The 23,608-nt window shown below is 42.0% G+C and overlaps 7 protein-coding genes and 2 long non-coding RNA genes across 10 annotated transcripts; 3 read left to right on the forward strand and 6 right to left on the reverse strand.

Moving 5' to 3' along the window:
• Positions 1-36: 36 nt before the first annotated feature.
• LOC124197721 lies at positions 37-2,097 on the reverse strand. The gene is made up of 5 exons (XM_046593254.1): positions 1,093-2,097; positions 542-1,033; positions 406-474; positions 224-313; positions 37-159 (listed from the first exon to the last, which is right to left on the reverse strand). The coding sequence occupies exons 1-5, from the start codon at positions 1,921-1,923 to the stop codon at positions 97-99; spliced, it is 1,545 nt and encodes a 514-aa protein (XP_046449210.1). The 5' UTR covers positions 1,924-2,097; the 3' UTR covers positions 37-96.
• Positions 2,098-2,197: 100 nt separating this feature from the next.
• LOC124197722 lies at positions 2,198-5,391 on the reverse strand. 2 transcript variants are annotated; one of them, XM_046593255.1, is made up of 7 exons: positions 5,192-5,391; positions 4,908-5,062; positions 3,572-3,894; positions 3,020-3,511; positions 2,883-2,951; positions 2,741-2,830; positions 2,198-2,658 (listed from the first exon to the last, which is right to left on the reverse strand). In XM_046593255.1, the coding sequence occupies exons 2-7, from the start codon at positions 4,936-4,938 to the stop codon at positions 2,596-2,598; spliced, it is 1,068 nt and encodes a 355-aa protein (XP_046449211.1). In that variant the 5' UTR covers positions 4,939-5,062; positions 5,192-5,391; the 3' UTR covers positions 2,198-2,595. The 2 variants fall into 2 exon arrangements, with proteins under 2 accessions (XP_046449211.1, XP_046449212.1); XM_046593256.1 differs by having other exon boundaries at positions 4,908-5,069.
• Positions 5,392-5,759: 368 nt separating this feature from the next.
• Positions 5,760-9,821, reverse strand: LOC124197381. Its single transcript, XM_046592821.1, has 13 exons — positions 9,611-9,821; positions 9,481-9,549; positions 9,203-9,396; positions 9,073-9,130; positions 8,750-8,995; positions 8,577-8,672; positions 8,242-8,493; positions 8,004-8,157; positions 7,835-7,929; positions 6,811-7,769; positions 6,472-6,703; positions 6,216-6,395; positions 5,760-6,154 (listed from the first exon to the last, which is right to left on the reverse strand). Coding segments are annotated over exons 1-10 (1,359 nt in total). The 5' UTR covers positions 9,613-9,821; the 3' UTR covers positions 5,760-6,154; positions 6,216-6,395; positions 6,472-6,703; positions 6,811-7,576.
• Positions 9,822-9,882: 61 nt separating this feature from the next.
• Positions 9,883-12,124, forward strand: LOC124197382. Its single transcript, XM_046592822.1, has 2 exons — positions 9,883-10,449; positions 11,894-12,124. Exons 1-2 carry the CDS (start codon positions 10,150-10,152, stop codon positions 12,107-12,109), a joined length of 516 nt encoding a protein of 171 aa, XP_046448778.1. The 5' UTR covers positions 9,883-10,149; the 3' UTR covers positions 12,110-12,124.
• A 507-nt stretch (positions 12,125-12,631) lies between these two features.
• LOC124198155 lies at positions 12,632-13,425 on the reverse strand. Its single transcript, XR_006876499.1, has 3 exons — positions 13,294-13,425; positions 13,004-13,120; positions 12,632-12,769 (listed from the first exon to the last, which is right to left on the reverse strand). It is a non-coding gene; the product is annotated as an uncharacterized LOC124198155 (long non-coding RNA).
• Positions 13,426-17,646: 4,221 nt separating this feature from the next.
• LOC124197855 lies at positions 17,647-18,261 on the forward strand. Its single transcript, XR_006876367.1, has 3 exons — positions 17,647-17,716; positions 17,789-17,878; positions 17,950-18,261. It is a non-coding gene; the product is annotated as an uncharacterized LOC124197855 (long non-coding RNA).
• Positions 18,262-18,352: 91 nt separating this feature from the next.
• Positions 18,353-19,567, reverse strand: LOC124198437 (beta-1,3-galactosyltransferase 5-like). Its single transcript, XM_046594271.1, has 3 exons — positions 19,472-19,567; positions 18,627-19,401; positions 18,353-18,570 (listed from the first exon to the last, which is right to left on the reverse strand). Exons 1-3 carry the CDS (start codon positions 19,565-19,567, stop codon positions 18,353-18,355), a joined length of 1,089 nt encoding a protein of 362 aa, XP_046450227.1.
• Positions 19,568-20,340: 773 nt separating this feature from the next.
• LOC124198438 (WSC domain-containing protein 1-like) lies at positions 20,341-21,917 on the forward strand. The gene is made up of 6 exons (XM_046594273.1): positions 20,341-20,568; positions 20,648-20,742; positions 20,832-20,884; positions 20,956-21,074; positions 21,142-21,527; positions 21,605-21,917. The coding sequence occupies exons 1-6, from the start codon at positions 20,341-20,343 to the stop codon at positions 21,726-21,728; spliced, it is 1,005 nt and encodes a 334-aa protein (XP_046450229.1). The 3' UTR covers positions 21,729-21,917.
• On the reverse strand, positions 21,850-23,298 carry LOC124196581. Its single transcript, XM_046591711.1, has 3 exons — positions 22,416-23,298; positions 22,185-22,330; positions 21,850-22,116 (listed from the first exon to the last, which is right to left on the reverse strand). The coding sequence occupies exons 1-3, from the start codon at positions 23,251-23,253 to the stop codon at positions 21,931-21,933; spliced, it is 1,170 nt and encodes a 389-aa protein (XP_046447667.1). The 5' UTR covers positions 23,254-23,298; the 3' UTR covers positions 21,850-21,930.
• Positions 23,299-23,608: the final 310 nt, after the last annotated feature.

The following is a 23,608-nucleotide window of genomic DNA, read 5'->3' on the forward strand; positions in this document are numbered from 1 at the left end:
ATTCATAGGAACTGACAAAACAAATCAATTGATAAATAGATTAGGTATAACGCAAAATATGTATTGAATTGATTGAAAAATGTGTGGAATGATTTTCTATTTGGAATGCGAAGCCACTTGATGTAGAATGGCCACATACGTCAGGGTACTGCCAATTAACTGAAACCAAATCAAGACCAAAATGAATTAAATTGATAATAAAATCGAGAGATAATTATAATACCGTTGGTAACAGTTTGAGATTCACGTCGAAAAACTCGATGGCCGTGATTTTGGGACAGGCGTGAGTGACTTCCATCACGACCGTATTCACCTGAATAAAAAGTAATTTATGCATTTTTTAATCAAATAGACCACACAGCGTGTGAACGAATTCTTAGAAATTTTCAATCTATATTAAATTACTTTGATTTGCGTGAAAAGATCGGCGGTGAACGGGTGCAGCCTCCTGAGCGACGACGCCGTCCGTCCGGTCTGCATATCATCACGCAAGAAAACGTGAATTGAATCAGATAGAAAGGAATAATGGCAGTAGTTATACCTCGGCCTGCAATCGATAGGGCTCGTAAAACATGATGGTGAGCAGGATCGACTTTTTGACGAAGATGAAGACCAGCAGAAATGGCAACGTCTCATCGTCTTCCATGGATCGGACGATTTCGAACGAAGTCGTCACGAAACTGACGAAAACGTTGACCAACGTGATGAGCATGACGAAGCCGAAACATTTGTTGACCATCTCGACCAGTTCGCAGGCTAAAGCGTGATTCCTACGCCATTTCTCTAGGCGGACGTTCAAGATCCGGCTGACGGAGTAGCACTGCGGCACCTGTTCCACCTCGTCCAGGTGAATGATTTGCTCGTTCAGTCCCTGGAAGACGAGCGTGATGACCCTGGCCAGAACAAAAAAGAGCAGAAACACGCTGGAAATGGTCGTCCGGGAGATGTTGGCCAGGACGATGGCCAACGGACTCATCCATCCCATGTCCCAGTAAAATGAATGGATCGAAATAAACAACTGGCTGGCGAAATCCTGAAATCAAAATTACCATTAACAAATGTACAATTAAAACTAAAACTTGAGATAATTACGACGAATAAAATGGCAAATCCGATGACGACACACTTTTGGCACTTGCGATAAAATGTGGAATTGAATTTGAGATTGGCCTCGATCAGCTGCAGTGAATCCCACAGTCCCGTCCAGTTGGACGTGAGAGAAACAAAGAAGAAGGTCGTGTGGACGCCGATGAGGACGCAGGTGTAATTCAGGTGCTCGATGCCGACGTTGAGCCGATTGGCCGTCGTCAAATTGGCTGTCGTGCCGTTGTGCTGGGCCATCCCGTTGGCCCTGAACTTGAGGAAACTGCGAACGAACGAGGTACAGTGGAGAGCAACGGTCGACAGGAGCATCATCGATCCTGTCATTAGCAGACAGACGGAATAGCGATGACGATTGGGAGATGCCGATTCTTTCTTCCGGCTGGGACCCATGTGGAAGCCGACGATCCTCATCCAAACAATCAGCGGCCAAAGGCTCGTCTCGATTTTCAACATTTCCGGCAAACGGGAGCGACCACTTAGAAACGGAACAACTTGAACGAGGAGATAAATGAAAACACACTGCTGAAGGGCATGTTGCTGGTCTATAGAGAGAATCAGCTCTACACACAGCATTCGACAAAAGATGCCCGTCCAACCAGTGCGCACCTTACGGTTCCAGACATTTGATACGGCCAGAGGAGGAGGGAATAAAGATATATAGCGGGACTGTATGAACGAAATATTTTTCAGACGACATGTAAGAATAGGAAAAGGCGTGAAAGGTTCGTTAGGAGCACCAAAGTCGAATTGATTGTCGTGCCCTGTTGTTATTGTGTGTGCGCAATTCGCACGACGTCGCCGGAAACCCAATAAAAACATCAAAGTGTGTCTGGCTGTTTCCTTCTTTTTTAGCTGGGGGTTTTTTCATAATCGACTGGACTGTTGGTGACAAGCCGAGTTGATCACGATGGATATATATATATCTGTCGCGACTACACATTTAGGGCAAGCTGCAACTCGGGATTGTTATTGTCGTCTGTACAAGAGAAAATCGATAATGACACAGCCGCTGCTGCTGGACGCCCTGGAAATATAAATTTGTTGGGATATAGGATTATTACACAGTTTATAGCACTAGACGGCAACTACGCGACGGCCACGGTCTAGTTGACGTTGAGCTATTAAAAAAAGTGGAAACGTTATTGATTGCGCCACATAATTGACTTGAGAAAATAACTCTTTTAAGATATCTAATACAACCCAGCACTCCAAACTATTTGAAATTTCGCGCGTCAATTTTGTTTTTTTAAATCTAGAATAGAACGGCGGGAATTTTTGATTCGTTTGAAATAATTTTAACTTATATTGACGTTTCTATCTGACAAAGGCTCATCTCATGGCAGCTTTTACGGTTGTCTTTTTTCTATAATATTAGAAACTGAAACTTCAGCGTGTTTTGTACTCGGCTAGACATCCGGTTACGTGAATGGGGCGACTAAAGAAGAAAATCAAATAAGAAAATCTAAAAAAAAAAAAGGTTTTGACATTGAATTATTTGGAGTGTGCCGCAACTTGGTGAAGAATGGCCACGTATGTCAGGGTACTTCCAATCAGCTGAAAGGGGGGAACAATAGAAAGATCAATAACAATCAAATACAAAAAGAGTTGTTGTGCTGTGCAATGAGAGTAAATGTACCGTCGGCAAGAGTCTGATGTTGACGTCGAAAAATTCCATGGCAGCAATCTTGGGGCTGGCGTGCGTGACTTCCATCACGACCGTATTCACCTGTATTGTTTGTTATTAGATGTATGTTTATAGAAGGTTGTTGTTGTATTACTTTGATTTGAGTGAAGAGATCGGCAGTTAATGGGTGGAGCTTCCGCAGAGAGGCTGCAGTCCGGCCAGCCTTGTGACCGCAATTCAAATTAAACGATTAAAACAATTAAAATTAAATTCTAGACCATTATTAGTCACCTCAGATTGCAACCGATAGGATTCGAAAAAGACGATGGCCAGCAGGATCGATTTGTTGACAAAAATGAGCAGGAGCGAAAATGGCAGTGATTCGTGATTGCCCATTGAGCTGACGATCTCGAACGAAGTTGTCACGAAACTAACGAAAACATTAATGATGGTGACGAGCATGACTAGTCCGAAACATTTGTTGGCCATGTCGACCAGTTCGCAGGCTAAAGTGTGGTTCCTACGCCACTTCTCCAACCGGAGATTCAGGATCCTGGCGGATAGATAAATGGGCAGAATTTTCTCGGCTTCTGTTAAATTAGCAATTTGCTTGTTGAGGGCCTTGAAGACGAGCGTGATGACTCTGGCCGTGACGCAAAAGAGCAGGAAGACGCTGATGATGGTCATCCTGGAGAAATTGGCCAGGACGACGGCCAGTGATCTCATGACGCCCAAATCCCAGTAAGACGAGCGGACAGAGATGAACAAATGCGTCACAAAATCCTGAATTCAATTAATTATTTAAGGATATTGATTTTAAAATAATAATTCGACTAATAGTACCAGCAAGAGACAACCGAAGCCGATGGAAACGCTTTCCCGGCACTTGCGATAAAACGACGATTTGAATTTCAAATTCTTCTCGATGAGGAGCAGCGAGTGCCAGAGGCTCTTCCAGTTGGAGGTGAGCGAGACAAGGAAGAAAGTCGAGTGCACTCCGATATTGAACCAAGTGTTGTTGAGGTGCTCGATGCCAGCGTTAAGGAGATTGGCCGTCGTCAAGTTGTTGCCATCGTTGCTGCTGGGTCCCAGTTTGTTGACTCGGAGGACGCCGTGAACGAACGAGGTACAGTGGAGAGCAACAGTCGACAACAGCATCAGCGATCCTGTTAGCAACAAACAAATGGAATAATTCTTCGATCCGGATTTCCTCTTCCGGGTGGGGATTTCCATGGGAAAACCAAAGATTTTCATCCAGACGGTCAGAGGCCAAAGACTCTTTTCAATTTTCAACAACATGATTTGATTATTCAAATATTTATAGACGGTTTTATAGACTCGTTGAACCTGTGACAACGAAGCTCTGACGGTGAATGGCGACGGATGTTGGCATCCACCTTTTTATAGAGGAAGAAGAATAGGTGACGGTAATTGACACGTGCGCTGCTGCCGGACTCGGCCAACAAATATTCCGGAATCGACGGTCAGACACACTTGCGAGTAACCGAATTGAGAGTTTCTAATTGGTCAGGATCGAAAATATATGAACGTGGCAACAAATTCGCCGCGCCTTCTGTGAAAAAAACATTCTCAGGGTCTCTCCGGTTTGATTAGAAACCCGAGCCGTGCAAAAATCCCGCGGCGTGATAAAAAAAACAACATCTATAATCATGTATAGAGAATCGGTGGGCTGCTGTGTGGTACTGAGAACTATATACACGAGCCATAACATCAAAGTGGCAATTTTTGTTTGTTATTTTTCTGTCGTGATTTGATCAGGCGACCGGTCGGCAATGTCTTCCATAAACTGTTATTCTGTATAGCTGTTGGTATAGGTATTATTTAACGAGAAAGTGCCGGTGTGGCGGCAGGTCCCTCTTGGACATAGAATTTTATAGACTTTGCACATTGTTTGAAGTGTTTAAAATGAAACAACTTTTTTGAATTTGATCGTTGACCCGCAGACAAAGTTGTGGGGTATAAAACAAGCCTGACGTGCAGTCGCTCTACAAATGAGTTGGTTAATTAACCCTGATTGAGACAACAGAAATAGCAAGAGAAAGCAGTTGCAGTCAGCCGTCTATCTCACAGGAATAATCGCAACTCCGTACTACGTTTTGTAACAATCAACGCCACCAAATAGTCAAAATGAGGAAGAATAGAGAGACATTTGTCCTACCTTTAAGCCCGGGATATCCACAGCCAGGCATCCCACAAGTGCTCCATCCTCAGTAAAGTTGAATCCACCAGGCAGGTTATAGGAAAAGGGGGTCATCATGAATATGCACACAACTTCACATGGGTGTACACGAGGACAGAGTTTTCCAAATTCAACTAGGAGCTCAAACAAAACATAAAAATTGGTTACGAAACAAATCTTGCAGACTGTGAGTAAGGAAGAGTTATAAAGAAGACGGTGGGTTTTTCGTAATAAACAGGATTACTTAAGGTTTAAATGTATACCCTTTGATGCAAGTTTCAGACACCATTAAAATATACGGCAGGTCACAGGTTGATTAATAAGTAACCAAAATCATTACTCAATTCTGAGATTGTTGATGAGAACATATCAGTATCAAAACTTATTGCACATCTTGTGGTTCCAATGGCTGGCTCAGACCTGAAATCTGCACAAAGGTAGAGGTTACAATAGAGCAAACAAAATCTGCCATGCACCAACACCGAGCATACATGATAAATGCTAATCACTGTAGTAGGACACCAACATTTCACACATTTGGAATAGGTTTAACTCTTCTGTAAAAGCCCGCAAAATCATTCCATTTGTATTCTTAGTTTTATTTACCTGAGAAACAGCATGGAGTGGAGAGCATGGGGAGTCTCGACATCAAAGTTATTCACACGACGACCATATTTTCCTTTGTTCTACCGTGGTTCTACTGAAATAGCTTTTTCGAAAATGTGAAATGATGCAGACGACACAAATATTCTAATTAACCACGCGCTTTAAGATATCGATATTAAAATTCCAAGAGGGAATAAATCAAAGTAAAAAAAAATAATTTTAAGTAGTAGACAATTAAATTGTGTATTGACTTTGGTAATATAAGAGAAAGTATTTTGCAGGATATTCAATCGTTCAACATCAATGTGGCAGCAATGAATAACAAATCACAACATATTGTACTTTATTATTATTTTATATACTTGACTATAATTTGATTTTCAAAAATCGCGGGAGTGTTGAAAGGCTTGTCATATAATTGCCCAGTGTCTGTTGCTGCAGCTGCTTGACGTTAATTTGATGCAACAGGATAAAAATATAGTTTTTAAAAAAGAGGATTTGAATATAAGAAATGGAGAATTTCATTCAGTTGCCGACGAGACAGACGGTGAAGAATTCATAGCACTGGTAACAGTTGCCCTGGTAAGCCTGTCGTGATTTCTTCAACTTCCTTGGATTAACTATAAATCAATCAAAATAATTATTTCATCCTGTTTATTTTATTTGGATTTAAATTCATACTTAAACCCATGCCACCGGCGCCGGGGTAGTCGGTGAATTCCCTGGAACAGCATTCGCCGCCCATTTTCGTGCAGTTTCTTGCATCCATCGTCGGCGTCAAGTAGCCGGAGCAACACGGCACTCGCCTCTCCAGGGAAGGACTAGGACCCTCAGCCACTGTCACTCCGATCCTAGTGACAGCTAGGATGTGTGATGGTTATATAATTATTTGAACTGGAAACCAATTTTGTTAATAGATGCAGTTGATTATATATACCTGCGCCTCCGTAGAGGCCGTTCATCCATCGGTAAATGGACGGGGCGACTTTGAGTCCGGCAAAGGATTGGGGGATGTTGAGCTGGCCGCGGTAACCAGTGCGATTGCGGTGATCGATGGTCGGCGGCCGGGCTTGAAGAAAAAGCCGATTGGGATTCTCCTGGATGCGCTGGAGATCAGCCATCATCACCAGCCACGAAACCATCGTGACCAGAACCAATGCCAGCGTCCACTTTTGATATTTCCAACCCGGAGCAAAAAAGTACATGGCGGGATCAAAGGATCAACACAGATCAAATTAAAGTGTAATTTTAAAAATTCTAAATTTAAACGACTTACTCTGATATTGTTTGACATAATAATTGTTCGGGAAGGCCGGAAGTTATCAAAGAATAACGATGGATGGGGTGGCAACCGGTCGGAAGTTGAGAAGGAATGTGACTGATGGTCGAGTGCAAACGGCAGCTCTAATATTCTATTCTATTAGCCAGCAGCATCAGTACTAGTAGCAGGCGTATCTATTACAACCTTGACTCTGGTGGTGGTGGCAGGCTAATCTTATACAACTATCGTCCGCCACCAACACCCACAACCTCTGCTCTTCTATTGCCTTTGATGCATTTTGCGTCACATCTTTTTTTTTTTACTATACTATACACGCTTATTGCCCTAAGAAGATAAGAGGGCATTGAATCCAACACATATCTAAATGGCGCTGGTGGTTTCTTCATCAGCGTTTTCATGGTCATCTCCTCTTCACGCTGGTCCGTTTTTATCACGATACGAAATGTTTGGTGTGCTCTGCTGCTGCAAAAGGCGGAAGAATGGCGCCAAGATTCCACGCGACGTACATCATCCCAAAAACAGGAAATGCAAGACGGAGTATAGACTACTCCCGCAGCAGCGATTATCTCACACGATTGCGCACAGCCACAGATTTTTCTTTTTGACTTTTGAGGCCTTGACGGTCACAACATGTCGTCATTCGTTTTTAATTATTCAAAAATTCATTGGGATCATTTGATAATTGAAATAATTACATCAATTTAATTTGATTAAATAGAAAAATGTCAATTTTAGAATAAATGTTTGAGGGGGGAAATATTTACAAGATAAAGGAAGCGATCGAGGCGATGGCCAAGAGCAATGCCAAATGATTGGCAGTTTGGGTGTGGCCGGTGCTATAAGGAACGGGACAGTTGCGAACTTTGCCGGTCCACACGTCAGAACATGTTGCGTTGTCGTTGCCCGGGTAAATGGTCGTCATGTCGATGGCTTTGCAAGAGTTTTGATTATGACTGCACATAGATAAACGGAATAACGATTAGAATTAAAATTCATTGAACTGGACACTTAAACTCACAGGTTTGGCGACAAGATTCCACTGGTCGGATACAAACTGTTTATTTGACGTGATTCACTTGGTCCGTGAGCCGAATGGGCGTTGCATTTAAACACCTAGTAAATGTTATTGATCTTGTTATATTTATTTAGTGTGATTTTAAGTGTCGATAAAAATTCTACGATTATACTTTAGGCGGGAGATAGGCAAATGGGATCATGGCAGTGCCTATCCAGCGCTTGCCATCAGTACTATTCTGCCAGTCCACTTGATAAACAATTTCCGGATGGAAATAGCTCAAATTTGAACTTCCGCTCCAGAAAATAACGTCGTAATGGCCCCAACTATCAAATAAAGTCATGTGGCCGCTTGTTTACTATTTCTTAGCTTTTTAACATTTGATTGCGTAATTATTGCTTAAGACTTACGGCCCAAGTTGAATTTCAAGGGCTTCGACGTTGTTTCCTCCTACCAGAAACAAACTGGTAAACTCGTACGAGGAAAGAGAATTGAAAGGCCATCCACTGGGCCCGGGTGGTGGCGGAACGTCGTCGTAAAAAGGAGCGCTGACTTTGACCACCAATCCCGTGCCGGATCGAGTTTCAATTTCCAAATCGACCGCTTCATTCTCGCCCAAAAATGCTCCATTCCAAGTGTGATCGATTTTCAATCTCCGAATCCTTGTCAAATTCATTTCAGGGTCATTTTTTTAATTAATTCTATAAAAGATTTGAATTTTTATTTGTGTTAGAAAATAAAATACCCTTCGAATGAGTCGGTCCATGTTTGTGAATAACTGCTGACATCTGTCGTCAAAATAATGTTCCGATCGAACGGTTGGAAGGCGTCCAGTTTATGGCTTTTATAGTGCATAATTAATTATAAAAGAAGTCATGAATTGGTGTTAATTAAATGAAAGCGATTGATTGAGCTCACAAATCAGCTCCGGCGGTCGAATTGAACGGGACAGGATAGAGGGACTCGTAGACCGTCTTGTCACCCGAGCCGTGAATGGCGTAAGCGTTCATTTTAGTCACGTTGGGCGGAAGCAAATCGGCCGGAATGATGGCCTCACCTTTCCAATAATCTTCAGTCCGATTAATGACTTTGAAGTCGATGAACAAACTGTGGCGAATCATTTTTCGGTAGCCGTTCAACAGTAAAACAATGTGCTGACCCCATCTGTGAGTTGTGATAGTTTTCCAAATCAATACTAAATCATTAACAGTTTAAAATGAAATTGCATTTTAATCACTTACGGGCATAATTCGATTTCGACGTACTGGTCCTGGTCATTGAGGAAAAACACTTCGACCACTGAAATTTAGTACCAAAATGTCGTGAACAAACTTTTAAGCGGTTTTAAACAATTTTGTATTAGTTTATTACCTTCGTAGTCCCATAGGCCGTAGAAAGGCTCACCGACTTCACCGGGCGGTTTTGGAGGATCTTTGAAAAAAGGAGCGGCAACGGAGATCTTGAAAGACGAGGCGTCTTTGAGATCCAGTTGGACGATGACGGGCTTGTCGGCGTGATCGATGGTTCTGTTGTCCCAAGTCGTCACGATTCGGTACTCTTCGGCGCTAATATTTTCACAAATGATGATGTCAGATTTTTATTATTAAAAAAAGGAGCTGGACATTTGAAAACGGAATAAGGAATTTTACCAGGCGGAAGAGATAATGAAAAGGAGGAAGACGAGCTGGAAGCGTTTATGAAAATCGAATTTGGGCAACCTGAAAAGAAAATATGAAACTCTATAACATATAAAATAGGAAATTAAGTCTTAAACATTACATGGCATTCGGCAGTGGATTGGGTCTTAAAGTGCCAACTGAACTAAGACTCACAAAACAAATGGCACGTTACTTTATAGCCTATAAAGCGATACGCTCGGGGCCTAGGGGAAATTTTTTAACAGTCCGCCGACGAGATAAAGAATTCAATTTCGACACAGTTGACACCGTCGTGCGTAATAACAAGTGTGTGCTGCGCAACAGATGCGTCACAAGTGTTTTTGTGGTGCTGGGCTTAAAGTCTCTACTAAACTCGTCAAAAATTCATTTTTATCATTTCAGTGCAAATTGCTGTTGAGCCATATGTGTTATCACCTTATCACTGACAAGGAGGGTTCTATTTCGAGCGCCTACGTTAGTTGATAGACGGGGACTGGACTTATTATCTAAAATAAAGTCATCTTAAACTGCTGCGCATATGTGATAACGGCTTTTGTGTCTTTCAAATCGGCAAAGGCATAACGAGTTCTTGCCCAAACTGTTCGAGAACCCTTTGCAAATCACTAAACAATCATTTTCGTGGTAATTATTACGGAAAGGATGACTGTTTTCACTGTAGGAGTGGTAGCAGCCGTCGCGACTGCAGGACTAGCAGCTCCCGTAGTGACCGCCCCGGCCTTAAGTGGGATGGTGGCTGGATCAGCCTCAGCCGCTTCTGCGGCAGCAGCAACAGCCACAGCCACAGCGACAGCGGGAGCAGGAACAGCAGCTGGTGCCGCCGGTTCAACTGCCGTGATCGCAAGCGGCCCAGTCGGCTGGATCGTACTCGGAGCTGAAGACTGGGGATTGCAGCATCACTGGGAAGTTGGTGGCTTCACGTTCGACTGCTGGAAACCGGTGGTACGAGACTATTCGACCCAACTGTCGAGCGGGAAACTCTTGAAGGACTTTTTAAAGGATCAGCGCGTCAAGGAAATCATCGTTCACGAGAGCCGAAACAATTGGAATCTACCCGAATTACGTCTGGTCAACATTTGGGACGAGCAATTTGACATCAATTATCTCGTTTTGCCCTATAATAACCAACTGGTGGCTCACGCCGTCCGAGTGATGGCATAAACAAGGGGTCCGCATCTCAAATTCCCTTTTCCCTCCCCCCCATTTTTGTTATTCATTTGCTTTACCTTTTTTCTGTTAAAGAAAATTTGAGTTGCGGGCCCATAGAAAGAAACAACGTCACCCTTTCCATCACTTTTTGTTAGTCAAAAGACATTGAAGCATTGGCTAATGTAGTTCATTTTTTTCAGATTTTAACCACCAAAATATTGTACAGTACTTACCTCATTTTATGTACGGTATCCTACCTAATTTCTTCATGTGTTCAATACACTGAATTATTTCTGGGAAATTCACTCCATGTCAATTTGTGTTTGTTTGTTTTCTTTCGTTTTAAATTCCGACAATATGCAGAAGAATCAATTCAAAATCAATCAACAAGATGCTGTGACCCTTTCGGTTGTGGTCACTGACCTATCCCATCTTCTTTTTTCAAAAACCTTTTCTTGTTTTCCCGTTAGAAAATGAGAGGTCAAATCAGTTCAGATTTTGACCCAGTGGCTGGCCGAGGGTTATCGAACTCGAAACATTTTCCATTTGAAAAGCTCAGAGCTTTCCATCGCAGACGCCCATCAGGTATAGATATATTCAGTTTCTCTCTCCATTGCATTGACATTTGACGTTTGGCTTATATTATCTGTTTGATTCTTTTTCTTTTGTCTCGTCGCACCAAACCAAAATATGACCGTTTTGACGTTCGTTGTAGCGACGACCATCTCCTTTACCGGAAGCACGGCGCCGTTTGCGGCCCCCGCACTGGCCGGAACGCTCACCGGTACTTCATCCTCAATCTGAAACATTTAAATTCATTTGTAATCGCCAATCTACACATTTAAAAAAAAAAAAAAACAGGAATTGTGACCATATCGGCAGCACCGGATTCGGGTGGAATAAATGCAACAGTGGCGGGATCAGCCGGAGCGGGAGCCGTGGTTGGCGCCATCAGCGCTGTTGCTGGTTGGATATTTTTTCGCCTATCTTAGTATTATTTTTAAAATTGAATTTAAGCTAATTATTATTCAATTGCATTCCAGAAAATGGTTCAGCTTTAATTGGGGCGGTTCTCGGATCAGCTTCGTCTGCTGCCGTGACTTGCTGCAGCGCAGGTTTCGCCGGGGTAGTCAATACCGGACTCACGACCGGCCCCGTCGGATGGCTGCTCCTCGGAGCACAACAACAACCCGACCGCCAAGACATTGGTGCCACGTTCGACTGCTGGAAGCCGGTGGTACGAGACAATTCGACCCAACTGTCGAGCGGGAAACTCTTGAAGGAGATTTTAGAGGATCAGCGCATCAAAGAAATAATCGTTCACGAGAGCCGAAACAGTTGGAATCTTCCCGAATTACGTCTGGTCAACATCTGGGAGGAGCGATTCGACATCAACTATCTCGTTTTGCCCACCAATAACCAACTGGTGGCTCACGCTGTTCGTGTGTCTTAAGTTTTTTCCCGAAATAAAAAAAGGAAGTAGCGGACACGGCCCAAAGACAAATTCGTGTTTCATCCAGCAGTTGTGGAAAATCGTTTGCTGCACATTTAATATTGTAAACGTATTTGAATTTCTCATCGCTGTCATTATTTTCTTGCATTGCTCAATATAGAATTAATTCGTAATCAAATTGTCTCAATTAATTTTTAAATAGTTCCAAACCAAGAAGTGCCAGTGTGGCGGCAAGACCCTCTTGGTGGGAAAAAATTGTTCACAAGTTTCATTCAAGTGTTTCAAGTTCAAAAATATTTGAATTTGATTGTTTAACAATAGACACAGTTGTGAGGTGACAAAAACAGGCCTGATCTGCAGTCGTTCTACACGTGAGCTATTTAATGAACCCTGACTGTGAAAAACAAAAATGGCAAGGGAAAACAGTTTCAGCCAACTGCATGGCCCAGGAATAATCGTACTCCCAAGTCCCCAATGATTTATAATAAACGCCACTCAGAAAGGAAAGATAAAATTAATTTGTCCTACCTTTAAGCCTGGGAAATACAGCCAGGCATCTACGTCAGTTGCTCCATCCATTCTCAGTAAAAGGGAATTGAAGAGATCCGTCCCACTCGATCGACATTGGTAGTTTCTCCAGTTAAAGAAGATGCTGTTTATCTAAATAAAAAAATTTCAACAATGAGTTACGAAAAATATTTACAGTTTAAACAATAACAAGCAAGGAAAAGTTGAAAATGAGACAGATTGAAACCAGGGGTATACTCTAATTGTTAATTAACAGGAGAATTAAAAGTTTCCACTGCATTTATAATGCAAGTCATGCGTAATCACAAAATCTGGCAGTTCACATGCAGGTCAATAAAAGCTGATAAAAGTAACGGAAATCATTACCTAAGCAATGATACTGTGATTGTTGCTGATGACAGGAGGTCATCGGTCAAATCATATGACTGGAGGTCCAGCACAAGCAAAACATTGCTGTTACGATGGCTGGCTCAGGCCTCAAATCTGCACAGAGAAAAATGTTACATTTAGTGCAAACAAACTGCCATGCTCCATGCATAGACAAGGGGATAAATAATTCTAGCAGGAAGTAAAATTAAATTTCCAAACTTGGAACAAGTTTGACTTTGCTATTTAGCTCCAATAGTCATCCCATTTTTATTTTGAGTATTTATTACCTGCCAAACAGGTATGGAATGGAGAGCATGGAAAGCTGCAACACCCACTAAAGTTGGCATGACCACATTTTTGTAATTTTATTTTCGTGCATCCTCGTGAGACGTGACCACGTCTCAAAAAGTGAACGTTCCTTTTCGAAACTTGTAAACGAAAATGAAAGAGTGAAAGCAGACGATACTAATATTCTAATTAGCAATGCTTTAAGATATCGATTAGAATTTATTGTAAATCGACCTCTTTCGAAAAAAGGCGCGATATGCAAAATTGTTTCTACTTCTCAGATTCCCACTTATGCAAATGAAGTGCTAACAGAATAATTAATCGATAATGAGGGCTAACGCGGAGAGCTCATCATTCTAAAACAACCCACTCACCGCCAAGTAAAAAATTGAACCAACTAATAAATTATACAAAAAATCGATTGCTTACTTCACTTTATTTAGTGCACAGAATTAAGTGATCCAGTTGATGAAGAGCCATGGCGTCGGTTAGGACGGATGAATCCTTACCTCGTCGTTTTCCGGCTTGGACTGTTGAAGGGAACAAAGGCGATCCTGTCGACACAGCCCAACAAAACCCGTTGGTGCCATTTCAACCGTTGATCGTCTGTCTACGTATTTTGGGTGTCGAACTCGATCCTGCAATCCTGAACGAATCCTCAAAATGTTATCGTTACCTGTCATGGTCGCTCGGACTGTTTTTCCTTTTCTCGAACGGCTTGTGCAACATTTTTGCGGGTGTTTTGGGACAAAGGAAGAACATCTACGAGCATAACAAAGCCGTGCTCTCAATCTACAATCAGTCGTTAATTGATGGGAATAATTCGACCATATCCTCCGTCATGTCGTGGAATTTGATCATCGATTACGTCAATTACGGTGTCCTAGCCTTTGGCGTTCACGCTTCCCTGTTCGTCATTACTCGCCAACAGAAATGGAAATTGCTCTGGGACAATGTCCAGCAGATATTACAACATCACAACGAGTTTAAAGAAATAAGCAAGTCGATCCGTCGTGTAACTATCGCTGGCCTTTTCATTGTTATCTTGGTACATTTATTAATTGAATTATTCTACATTGAAATCAACTTAATTCTTTTTACGTGCTGTACACAGGAATCTTTGTGGTTGGCTAGCTCGCCATTTTACTTCATGAGACTAGATGACACACATCAGATGCTTGTCGTTATTTTCAAATCATTTTCCTATTTATTCCACGTTTACGCCTTTTGCGGATTGTTGGTATTCGCCCTAATCGGATGGACAGTGGCGCAGGGTTTCCGTAGTCTCCACCGGGAATTAAAAAATAGTTCCTTGTTCACCACCGCATCCGACATCCGCCCGGAAGAAAAAGAGGAAATGATTCAAGAAATGTTGACCGATTGGAAAGGACTTCACGTTTTATTGTGCGACACTGTGGATGGAATCAACGATTGTCTCGGTCCTATTTTACTCATTTGGGTGGCTCACATTTTTGTCGGTTTCATCGCCACTCCATTTTACATTTTCGGCGGTTTCCGGTCCTCGCAAACGACAAACACGACGATTATTGCCCTAAACCTTTCCCTGATGGTCATGCTGTCTTTTCACCTGTTGGTTATCACTGGAATTCCAAGTCGCATCTGGCACGAGGTATAATAGCTAGGTTATTATACTTGTTATTATTTAATTAATTTAATTCCAATTAAGGCAATCGAAAACGGAAAACTGTTGCAACAAGTTAACCTGAAAGACTCCAATCATCTCCAGGAGCAGGTATTATAGTTCTGGTTTATTGTCCGCATTATAATATTATTTAATTACTTTTTGAATAAAAAGGTGAACATGTTGACGACCGAAGTTTTCCTGTCGCTGCCCCGCATCACAGCCATGGAATACGGAGACTTGGATTTTTCGCTGATTCCTACCGTAAGAGTTGCCTTTAATTTTAAAGAGTTAAATAAAACATGAAATAATAATTGTTGAATTTTAAAATTCGTTTTAGCTGATCGGTACTACGTTGACTTATTTGATAATTCTGTGTCAGTTCCAGTCATCAGAGGAATAAAGTTTAACCACGGTCTCCAAACTCACTTTTGGTTTGTTCCGTGTGCGGATCAAATCCGCCGGATTTCGCTATCGAAGCCACAGGTAGAATTCCGTTGGAGGCCGTTTTGAACGACCTTGGACAAAGTAATGTGATTTTTAAACCCACCCTCCCTCTATTGTAACAAACCGCTATAAAACTACATTTTGAAAAATATTTCGATAGTTTCTAAAAAAAACTCCCCCTTCATTTTAATATTTTTCTTTTTGTCAATTCCAATTTTTCAGACCCCACCTTCTAATCATCTCTAATAGTGTCAACCCCTCCCCACCTCTAACATATTGTAGCAACAATTTGTCGATATATTTGTTGCCGTCAGTGTATAAATCAATCATTTGTGATTGATTGGTTTATCATGTGAAATATTCACTGAGCCAAGACAACGAAAGGTCCGATAATTGTTATACCTACGTTCTTATTATCTACTGTCTTTATCGGCAAATAAATTCCAGTTAAATGTTTTCCATGACTGAAATACATTGACTCACTTTAAAAATGATCGTTCAAATTCAAATTCATTACATGTGATTGGTACTTCTTTGACTTATTTGATAATATTGTGTCAGTTCCAGTCATCAGAGCAGTAACAACAACTGATGGGCGTATACCTCTTAACAGTAACTGATCCATCGCAAAAGAAGCACTACTCCCATTTTGGACCCATTTCATAAAAATGTCATTTCTGTTATTCAATTGCTGCTTATTGTTTAGATAAATTGTTATGAGCAAACACGAATTTTTTCTTTGCAGTCTCCTTTGTTAAGATAAATTATGAATATCCGAAAATGTCACTCATACTGAGGAGATATTATAAAGCAATTACTCAAAGTGCATCCTGTACATATTCGAATTAATTATCAACTCATCGATTCAGGACGTAGCTACTACACCAGAAACATTTCAATATAGGCCATTTGACCTTTGTCAAATGGGAAAGAAACAGAATAAAAATGACATGTTGTGCGTGTTATATATAAATGAAACGCCTTTGACATTCAGTTGATGGGAGCCATGGTGTCGGTTAGGACGGACGAATCTTTGCCTCCGTGTTTTCCGGCTTGGACTGTGGAATTGAACAATGGCGATCCTGCTGCTGTTGACGATGAGGCGCATGAAAACAACCCGTTGGTGCCATTTCAACCTTTGATCGTTTGTCTACGTTTCTTGGGCGTCGAACTCGATCCTGCAATCCTGAATAAATCATCCAAGTCTTATCGTTACCTGTCCTGGTCACTCGGACTGTTTTTGCTGCTGTCGAATGGAATCTGCAACATTTACAATGCAATTCTGACTAGAAATCAGCTCACTGGAGATGAAAACGCAACTGTGTTATTTCTATCGTCAATGGATGGGGATCATTTGCCAATCACGAAATCCACTACGATGTCGTGGAATCTCATCATGGATTACGTCAACTATGGTTCCCTCGTTATTGGAATTCACACCTGCCTCTTCATTCTTTCTCGTCAACCGAAATGGAAATGTCTCTTGGACAATGTCCAGCAGATATTGCAAGAGTTTCCAGACTTGAACAAGACCATTCGTCGCCTCACCATCGCTGGTCTTTTCATCATTTTCTTGGTATTTATATTCAATCACAGCAGCATTTGAACATCAGTTAAATCAATAAGGCGCTCAAAGTTGATGCTGTTTTTCTTCTTATTAGGAAATATCGTTCTACGTAGGCCTGTCCTTTAGCTTTATGGAACTGAATAGTGTTGACGGGCAACTGCTCCACGATTTATTATTCGGCTGCTTTGGAAACATATTTCTATTTTACGCCTTGGCCGGTCTGTTGCTGTTTGCCTTGATTGGCTGGACGGTGGCCATGGCATTCCGCAGCTTCGGCCAAAAACTAATTAACAAAAATTTGCCGACGACTAATACCAAAAGCAATGATGATGAAGCTTCGTTAAACGACGGTTTTCATCTAATGATAGTCAAGTGGAAACAGCTTTACATATTATTGTGCGACACTGTGGATGGAATCAACGATTGTCTCGGTCCTGTTTTACTCATTTGGGTGTCTTACATCTTTATCGGCTTCATCGCCGCTCTGTTTTACGTTGCTGATGAAGTTCATTTTAATTCGGCATTGCTATTATATCCTAGTTGGGCCATGCTGATCATCAGCGTTGTCCAAGTGGCCCAGCATCTTTTACATTTTCTAATCATCACCGGAATTCCGAATTACATCCGCCGAGAGGTATACTATACCTACATTTATTTTTATTGCTGGTTATAGGAATGTTTAATTTCACACCTTTTTAAAAAGGCAATCAGCATGGGTAAGCTTCTAAAGAAAGTCAATCTATGCGACTCTCATCTTCAAGAACAGGTGTGACCTAGCTAATAATAAGCTTTTGTTTGTAATTATATTAATGGCACTGCATATCAATTGTTTTAACAGGTGAACGTTTTGACGACCCAAGTGTCACTTTCCCTTCCCCGTATTACGGCGATGGAATTCGGCGACTTGAATTTATCTCTGATCCCCAAGGTATTATATCACATCCAAAAAAGCTATGACACCGCCGCAAATTAATAATAAATTTGAATTTGTCGTCGCAGTTGATCGGTACTTCGTTGACTTACTTGATTATACTGTGCCAGTTCCGGTTGTTGGAAAAGAATTAACTCATTCAATCTCATCATAGTCTGTTTCGACATATTATATAATGTAATTAATTCAGAGTGAAATAAAAATCGACTGGCTCGGAATAGTCAACGGTGCTGTTGATTCCATTAGACTCGTCGGTGACGACGACGCACTGGGTGACATTGGTGTAGAAATCCTCGGTGGCTAGATGAGAATGATTCATGTGATTTTGTGACACGGTCATCCAGGCGATAAAACGACGTAACCCGCAGGCAGATGGGACACTGGGCATTCCCATCGTGAAGACACTGTTATTCCATCATTGGATTTATTTATTTTAATAGGGAAAATGAATTGATGTGATACGATAACAACTCACCTGGTTGAATTGGAAGAAAAGCGGAGCCCGACTCCAGCTTTTTCCGTGCACATTCCGGAGTAGTAAACGTCGTCTATGGGCATCATGGGCGTCGTTTGCAGAGCTGCCAATAGCGGGAGAATGGTGCTGCCGGGAAACAGCACAGCCGGTCCCAGGAAATACGGAGGATATTCATTCCACGGCCAATCTTCAAAAGTCATGTTCCATTTACCATCTGATTACAATAGAATTATTAATTCAAATATGCGCGTATTATATAAAGCGATTTACCTCGAGCTGGCCACAAGTTTCCAGCTGCCGAGCCAAACATACTTCGATTGGATTGGCGGTAAGTTTGAACGAAATGGGCTAAATTGCGCACGTTGACGTAGACATCGTCGTCCAATTTGGCAACGAAATCCACTTTGGCGCAGTATTTGTACAGCCAGTAGAACAGACCGGCCACTTTGAGGGACAAATTTCGGTAAAAATCTGAAATTCCGATTTGAATAATATCCCCGTGAGTGTTGGCTTCTTCTTCAATTTGGTTTTGCGTCACGTTGTTGTCCGTCAGAGCCAAAACGAAAGCGAATCCAGCAATTCCAATTAGATCCGCTTCAATGTGCGGGGCTTTTAAATGATTTTTCCACGTCTGTCGAATGATTTTACGCCTGTCGAAATTACCTGGGGCTGAATTCACAAGTAAGACAATAGTTTGATTGGCGATAAAGTGATCCTGACACGGTGGAATGGAGATGGGAAATGTGAATGAGAGGACGTCGTTGATGACGGGACCAAATTCGGGAATCAGCGGCTCCACACCAACCAAAGGAGCCAATCCCAATCGAGCCACGGTGTAGCGGGTGTAGTTGTCCACTCCGGGATAAGGAGTGTCGCGTAAATGATTGGCCAGGTAATCGAAAAACTCGCGATCGATAGTCAAATTCGTTTCTGCAATTTGTTTTTCGATTAGTGAAATGTTGGTGATGTGCTCCGGAGAATTAGTTCGTATCGTCAGCAATTGTTTTTCCATTTGTTTCGTTCTGTTTGAAATTTGTAGTTCGGTCTGAATAACAAATCAGAATAAAATATCCACTTAATGTTTAGAACAGCAGATTGTGTCGTGAAATTATTACCCAATGGGAGGTCTGGTGAGTGAAGTAAATCAAATAGGTGCCACAAGCGATGATGAGGAGTAGCGACAATGCAGATCTAGAATAGACGGGAACCATTTTTCCATCCAACCTCTAGGGTTTGGGTTAACTTTCTTTCTGGTAAGCATTATGTAAAGGTCATCATCTATTTCCCTAACTAAAATCCTGTGAGAAATATAATACAGTCACCAAATATTGCTGGAGTATATAAGCGCTGAGTCCCCTATTTTTATAAAAAAGAAGGAGGCTATGCACACGCCGGTATACTTTCCGACAATGCACGCTGAAAGCATAGCTAGAGAGACTGTCTACATATAATAGAAAGTTCTGTGGATACTATATAAGAGCCGATGACACAGTGTCACCTTCCTATATTATTATTATATCTGTTTGATCTGATATTTATTATCCGACCATCGCTTTCGGGGTTCATTCACTCCGAAGAGGGGGAAGCCAACGGTCCTTGAGGAAGGTCAAGATATCCAGCGCATCCGTTATTATATAAACATATACCTGCTCTATTGATGGTTATTGTTTAAGACAGTTTCATTATACTCTACTATCTCTACTATATTTCTCTTATATACGAAAAGGAGGCTAATCCTATTAAGTTGATTATTATTAGCTTTATCAAGTTTGAAGATAATCGAGAGCGTTTTTGTTTCACCAGTGACATTCGACGGTATACACGCGCGGCTATACAATAACTACTGTAATTCAAGGCCCTCGAGCCTTGAGTTTGCTTCGTGTATTTAAGCCTAGCATTGCATTCCGTCCATCTCCCAGTTGCAGATGGACTGCGAAAGCCTCCACAGTTGCAATCCATTCGCGGTGCGTCCATCAATTTCGGAATGATGCAGGCATTCCGATGTCAAGATTTCTACGTCACCGCTCTGACGACGGGATTGTTTTTAATTTCATTTCACTATTCGATTAAAGCCGGAATTAAATCGACAATTTCACACAAGGACAGTGACAGCATCACAGACAAGCAAGTTCAATTAAATCACCAGCCTGAATGGGCTAAAGCGAATTATCCTTGGATTGGCGATCCCTACTGTCAACATTTACCCGTTCTAGTATGTGTTAGGTCCCTAATAGTAGCCCAACGTATTACAGTTCAATCATTTATTCAATTTGATTTGTGTTGGTATTCAGTTTGCCAAAAATAAGAGCCGTCGGAAATGGGCGTTAACTTCTTTCCCCGGAAGTGGAGTGACGTGGATTCGTCAGCTCATTGAAGGTGCAACGGGGTGAGTATAGTATTTATCCTAAAACAAATAAATCTATTTCAATTTTAAATTATAATTAATTTTTTTTTTATTGTAATATATAATCAAAGAATATACACGGGGACCGTCTACGGAGCCACGGAGCCTCCGATCGTGGCAACAGGTGGCGATTAACATTTTTTCAAATTTAATGGCGCGTAAATAATAAATCTAGAAATTTAATTCTGCGTGAAGGAGGACACCACGGTAATGAAGCGGATTTCAATTGCGGCTGCACGATCCTCATTAAAGACCACGACGGCACCGAGGTGGATAACCTCCCCGCATACCTTGAAGAAATCAGCAACACTTCGGTAGGTATTAATTATTTAGAGAGCAAATTAGAAATGGTCAGACTAAAAAATTGTGTGGCCATCACAGATGAATGCGGTGCGGAGAGAAGAGTACGAAAAGCGAGCGATCCTTCTCCTCCGCAATCCCATTGACGCTTTGTTCACGTTCGGTCACTACATAATGGCCGGAGATGATCAAAAGGGGACGGTGTCGCCAATGACTTTCAAGGGTCCTGCCTGGAACCATTACGTCAATTACGTGACGTACGCCTGGGCGGATCACGCCATACGTTGGATACAAAACATTCAAAACGGGACCGTCATCTTCTACGAACTGCTCCTGAAAGACACCGAGGCCGAACTGAATCGGCTCTTGCGGGCCGTCAACTTGACCGATCCTGTCGATCCTGAACGGATGCGCTGCACCCTCAAACATAAGGATCGCTCCGACCGCAAACGTTCCAAAAAGCCAACGTAAATATTAAAAAGTGTCGCACACATATTATTATTTGGGACGTGCACTGATGTCTAAATTGATTTCATTATTATAGGATCCCGCTGACTCCTGGGCAATATTCCAAGTTGGTGGCGTCCATCGAAAGAGTCCAGGACAGTCTCCGCCAAAAAGGATGGCCGTTACTGCCCCTGCGCCTTTACAACCTGAAAAAACAGTAGACAAATTTCGTGAACAACATTTTTGAAAATATTATTTAATTGATTTCGTATTTAGCATCAGTAGGATCGCACCTGATTAATAGTTTTCTTTCAAAAAAGAAAGGAAAGTCAAGTAATTTATGTGAATTGAAATCTCATTTTATTGTATTATTTCTTCAAATCTCCTTAAATATTATATAATACGACTGAGTAGCCTATAGAATTAACAGTATTCCCAGTCCTTGTGATCTGGCGGTCGACATGCTTCCGGACATTTTTCAGGTTTGAGTGTACCACCGATTCCGCCCACATAGCAACTGCAGTTGCGTCTAGTGGGGAACGGCAACACTTTGATGGGCGACTTGTTGTTGAGTTTACCGTTTCGACAGTGGTAGCTGTCGTGAGCCATCTGATGTATTATTCAAATCAATAATGTCCACTTATTTTAAAAAGCTTAAAAAAGATAATGTAGCTAACCACGTCGTATTGAGCTGAAGGCCAGAGGATCGTGTCCAGCAAATCTTGATCGGTGCTTTTCTGTTGGTTTTGGCCGGCCAATATCATGGCTCTCGTCAATCCTTGGACGAGATCTCGGCGTTGGTCAAGTTTCACTCCCCACATTCCTATAATAAATATAGTCGGTTTCTAAATTGACCGAGTCGAGCTGATTTCTGATGTCAATAATGTGATTAGTGCCCAAATTAACACCTGCCAAAATGGTGGCACTGTGGAATTTGTGGTCCCTCATCAGATGGAAAGTGAAGTTGGACTTGAGCCACTGGTTAACAGCGTCGACTTCCCGCTGCCAGATGACGCTGTCGATATCCCTGGAAATAAACAAGTCCACGTTGGGATCGAGCATGACTAAATAGCGGAACATTCGGCCGTTGAGGCCTCGCAGGAGATCGGGATCGATGGGTGTCAGCGACGAGACTGTGAGACTGGCAATCATCTCCGTTAGACTGCACAAGTCGACGTGATGGAATTGGCATCTCAGTTCAGACAGCTGGTTGAAAACGGACTTTTCATCTGGGTTTTCACTTTGATTGCGGAAATTGTGGTAAATGCGGACAATCCAGCCCGGGTAGGATTTCTCCGCTGTCACTGAAATGTTTCTCAACAATTTGACGAAACGATCCGACACGGAAACGTTTTCCTTCTGGCCAGTGCCGAACAAGGAATAACTGATGACTTTCTGGTGGGCTCCGCGTGCCGATGAATCCGCACTGCACCACCGGAATGGCCCGGGTGTCAGCAACCCTGACGAAGTTGTTGAATTATTGCCAACAGCCACAGCATTGAACGTCCGGTTGCAATTGCGCTGTGACGTGATTTTCTCTGTCGTTGTTTGCTGGATCACTTCCGTCACTGCATCGATGACCGTTGACGGCTGGACGGTTTCAGTTTTAATTGAATTCACAGATGACACATTCTGAGGTGGTGATAGTCCAACAAATTGCCAAAAGAAAATCAAAAAAGCCAACGCGAAAAGGGCAAATCCTAAAAATAAATTTCGGGCGTTGAATAACTTGGCAGGTTTGATCATTTTCTATTGCTGCCCAGCGGCGTTGTCACCCGCAACTGCTGTGGTATGATCCGACGTACCACCAAATTGAAACTTAAATTGTTATCTCTCGTTCACCGCGATAAGAACAAAAGACAACACGTTATAGCTTTCCCTATTGTGTTGCAAGTGCTTATTCTTGTAGTAGTATCTATATTCCCTTATCAGGATTTCGAAATGTCTAATAACTAGCATCAATGTTCTCTCTGTTTTACGTATCGCAAAAGACCATGGGGGAATTGTAAATGTCTCAATACACCTATGGATTCCTAGAATTTTTCATAGTGGACCTTCAACATTCAAATTGAATTCCTTTCGGTGATTAGTTAACGAGTGA

Source organism: Daphnia pulex, chromosome 7 (genome assembly GCF_021134715.1).
Source record: "Daphnia pulex isolate KAP4 chromosome 7, ASM2113471v1".
NCBI classification, from domain to species: domain Eukaryota; kingdom Metazoa; phylum Arthropoda; class Branchiopoda; order Diplostraca; family Daphniidae; genus Daphnia; species Daphnia pulex.